The sequence below is a fragment of the Pundamilia nyererei genome, unplaced genomic scaffold (assembly GCF_000239375.1).
Source record: "Pundamilia nyererei isolate P.nyererei 1_Seehausen unplaced genomic scaffold, PunNye1.0 scaffold00244, whole genome shotgun sequence".
Lineage (NCBI taxonomy): Eukaryota > Metazoa > Chordata > Actinopteri > Cichliformes > Cichlidae > Pundamilia > Pundamilia nyererei.
This window is the reverse complement of record NW_005187645.1, coordinates 551,042-555,289: the sequence shown is the minus strand read 5'-3', so window position 1 is coordinate 555,289 and position 4,248 is coordinate 551,042. Positions and strand designations below refer to the sequence as shown.

At 37.8% G+C, this 4,248-nt stretch overlaps 1 protein-coding gene across 1 annotated transcript in view; it reads right to left on the bottom strand.

Annotated features, from left to right (window-relative positions):
* Positions 1-6: 6 nt before the first annotated feature.
* Positions 7-4,248, bottom strand: part of sh3yl1 (SH3 and SYLF domain containing 1) — a 7,483-nt gene continuing 3,241 nt past the window's right edge. Inside the window, exons 6-11 of the mRNA XM_005749433.1 lie at positions 3,527-3,655; positions 3,279-3,423; positions 2,775-2,856; positions 2,603-2,668; positions 1,398-1,430; positions 7-296 (exon numbers count right to left, since the gene is read on the bottom strand). Of these exons, the coding sequence (XP_005749490.1) occupies positions 88-296; positions 1,398-1,430; positions 2,603-2,668; positions 2,775-2,856; positions 3,279-3,423; positions 3,527-3,655 (664 nt within the window). The 3' untranslated portion in view covers positions 7-87. The remainder of the gene's footprint in view (positions 297-1,397; positions 1,431-2,602; positions 2,669-2,774; positions 2,857-3,278; positions 3,424-3,526; positions 3,656-4,248) is intronic.

Genomic DNA, 4,248 nt, shown 5'->3' with positions numbered 1-4,248 from the left:
GCCTAACAGAACAACCACGTTCCAAACTCATTTTACCCAATATTGGTTCTTTCAGATGTTTTTCTGTCAGACACCCAGAGAGTAGTATCAATATGTAACAAAGTTTGCAGGAAAGATCCCAACCCGACCATCTTCCAGTTGCCCCTCCCACCAATCATACTGGGAGTCTGTCTTCGTGATGACAGTGATACGGTCGCCTGGAACAAAGCTGAGGTCACCTGGCTGCTCCCCTGCAAAGGGATGTGTCGCTGTGACAACCATCAGCCCAGTGGCTCCACCCTCTGATGATCCCCAATCTACAATTAACAAAAACAAAGAAAGTAAAACAGAAACAAAACAAACATTTGACAAAAGCAGATTTAATTTACTGCAAATTCACTGTTTAACATAGGTCTGATATATTTATGTTGTACAATTCAGAATATTAATATTTATTTACAATAACACATAGAAAACAGATGTTGAAACTGAGACATTTTACTATTTCATGAAAAAAAGCTACTTTTGAATTAGTTACGAATGAAATAGTAAGGGTTACTAAAAAAAAAACAGCTGGAGGCACATTTTTCATCTAATTAGATCATGAGAAAATCTCATTCTCTAAATTACATAAAAACATCAAAAGCTTAAGAGAATCTGGGAAAAAATTAAGGGACAAGGCTGAAAATCAATATTGGATGCCTATGATCTTCAGGCCCTCAGGTGGCAGTGCTGTCATGGAAATCACTGCAAGGACTAAGGAACACTCACTGTGCCATCCACAAATCTGAACATAATCCATGTCTTGTCTAGACCAAAGTTAAATTAAAGGGGATCGAGGCAGAGTAGAAAACTGTTTTGTGGTCAGACGAATCCAAATTTGAAATTCTTGAAATTCTAGTGTATGGGCACTACAACCTGGGAACTTAAGAGAACTTTGATAAACAGGCTCCTTATCACTATTTAGTCCAAGAGGTATGGGGGTACATGAGTGTCTTTGGAACCGGCAACTTGCACATGTGGAAAGGCACCATCAGTGCTGAAGGTATCTAAAAGTTTTAAAGCAACATATATTTTTACACATTTTATCTAGACAATGCTAAACCTTGGGGGGGAAAAGACTCAGCACTACTGAGCAGCTAGAATCTTCTACCAGGCAATACATTGCCACAATTCCTAGTTTTATGGACTACTGTTAAATGAAGAGGTGCTGCCATCAAATATAAAATGTGCTTATGTTTTGTTTGTTTTTTCAGTTTAAACATTTGATGTGTTTTTTATGCTTTATTGTGAATAAAATATGGGTTTATGAAATTTGCAGATCATTTCATTTGACTTTTATTTAAATTTTGCACAGCACCTCAACTTTCTTGTTAACTAGACTAATTTTTTGTGTGAGATGTGTCAAATATTCATACCGTTCATCTGAGAGTTTCTGGAGGCAAACTTACCTGAAAGAGAAACAAAACATCAATTTGAGTCACGGCTAATGAATCTGGAGAAAATTAATCTACAGCTGTGAAAACATTAATAAAAATAAGTTCTCAAACAAGAAATATGAAAGACTAATGCTCTTTTTCCATCTTCCTCCATTAAAATTTATTCATTAGTGTTTAAATAAAGAGCTTATTTAAAATAAATAGCGCTGCAGTTTAAGTTGCAGATATGTGCTGCGAACACTAGAGAGAGCTGCAGCCCCAAAGTTGATAACAATATATTAATGTGTTTATCACTGCACAAGCAATCATACTGACTTACATTAATTTGCTGAAGACTCACTGACCTTAAACCACGTCTTGACCATAAAATTAATCATTTACCTTGGAGGACTCTTTTATCAACACAAAGGGGTCAGGTCCCCGCAACGTAGCTGTTTGAACAGGTGTGTGTCACCGAAGTATGCACACGCACATACGTACATACACAAAACACTAGGATTATTAATGGGTTTTGGTACTGGCTGCATCAAGGTCGTGGGTTAATAACAGACTTGAATACACGGTGTGCCATGTGACCACATGAAGATACAAAACAAGGTAAATACAAATGGGAGACAAAATGACTGAAAACGATGCTAAACAACCACATGGAGAGTTGACAAACTGAAAGAAAAGGGATACAAAATGAGCACGAACAACTTTTGTTCTTTTTGTTTTGCATCAGTTTAACCATTTCTCAAGCAAAAAAAAACCCCAGGATGTTGTTAAGCCGTCCATTACAACCACAATGCCGTGCTAAACAATTATGAAGGGACACAAACTGACCACAGAAACACAATACGGCCACAAAAGGCATGGAAATCTGCCTGAAATGGGACGCAAAATGGTTTAAAACAAAATGACAACAAAAAGGATTAAAAAAAAGAAAAATTACAAATTCTGACTATAATAAGATGCAAGCAAAAACCCAAAGAAAAGAAAAATATGTTTGTACTAATTGGTTGATTTGAATTCTCCAGACCCAAAACCAGTTACTAACATGGGCAACAAAACCAAGTCAGAGGCCTCTGAGTTTGAAAGTGAGCTCAAGGAGTCACAGCGGTCCTCACAAAATGACAATGAAAGAAAAAAAAAAAAAGAATAGCTGGTAAGGAGTAAGTAATGAAAGTTAATGTAAAACTCACTTGAGGTTTCAGATTTATAGACAGAGACACTTGGGTAGAGAGTGTTTTTAGTCCTTACTCCAGCTCCTGTACTCAGACACATAGATGCAAAAACACACAGACACACACCCCATTACAGACAATTTCGTCCATAAATTAATAGCACCTGAACAGTTGTATTTCTGAGCTTTACCGGCACTGGCTGCTGACACCTCGGAGTAGCTTGGTGGCTTTGACTGGATCGGAGCTGGTGGTCTGGCTGGGCGAACGGATGACTGGAGACAAACACAAATGTACACTTTATGTACTGCATATTAGATGAAGGCAAAAAATAAATAAATAAATAAAAAAATCACATGACATTCAGTATAACAGTCACTGAGCAACACTTAATTTGTGTCTCCATTGTTTGTTTGTTAGGCAAATGCATAAACCACTACACTATTGAACCACTATGTAAAAAAATAAAGCACAGTAATTGTCAGGGTATTTTAGATGGATGCTAAACTGCATACTGCCTCTATTCCAACATCATGGCTTTGTATTAGAAAAATCTGTGTGCTGAACTGAGCTGCCTGCACTCACCTACCCTTTAGTGAGCACACTGGAAACTATCTGGAAAGGGCATCTTTTGAAACCATCCTCACTTCACACATAGCTGCCTTTCCTTTTTGAGTTAAGCTTTTGGTTTGCGTACCCTAGTTTGCAAGTTCTTGCTTGTCCAGTCGGAGGTGTAGGCCTCAGTGTAGACATCTAGGATGTGGTAGAGGTCATAGCACTCTGACGGCGGTTCCACATCACCATTCAAAATGGCAGATGCGCGGATGTCTTGGGAGTAGAATCTGCAACAACACTACTGGATTAAAGACAAGCACTTGTTTGGAAAAGACAGAACTAGTTAAACTTCTGACATGCAGCAGATTGATTCGTGTTTTTCCCCCATACTTGCGGTTGGTTTCTTTGCGTTCAATGAGGCAGGATCCCTCCAGAGAAATACCTGCAAACAAACCTCTGGACCTGCAGTAGGTGTACACAGCTGCAGTACTCCGCAGAGCCACATCAGCCTCCACGTTCCTAACAAGCAGAATTTATTCTATTGATCAAACTGGCAAAGGTGAAGTTTAAATGGTCAAGTAAAATTTCAGAATTTGAAAACATTAACACCTAATGACCGGTTAATTAGCACTAGTGATATGTTTCACAGAACATGATCCTGGGTCCTATGCTCTTTTTAATTTTAAAAACATTTTTTCTGCACAAAAATAAATAAATAAATGTTTTTCCAAGCACAGATTTGTTTTACTGGATGAAAACAAAACAAAACAAACAAGAAGTAAATAAAAACAAAAACCAAACAAACCAAGCTGCAAGTTGGTTCATAACTCCCCCCCCCCAAAAAAACAAACAAACAAAAAAAACACAATCAAATAGCAAAATAAAAAAAACTGCAAAACTTGCTTCAATGACCAATAATTCTGTGTTCAAGCTTTTGTGAGTGAAGCTATAGCTTTTTATTGGCTGTTATGACTATTTAGCAGTTTGTACCTCTGTAATGTAGCTTGCTAGTACAGTTAGCTGGCGCTAGTTGATACCTTAGCTTTTCAATCTCTCATCCAAAGATGGCCACTTCTGGCTACAAAACCCCAGCATAGTATAGGGGAATGAAT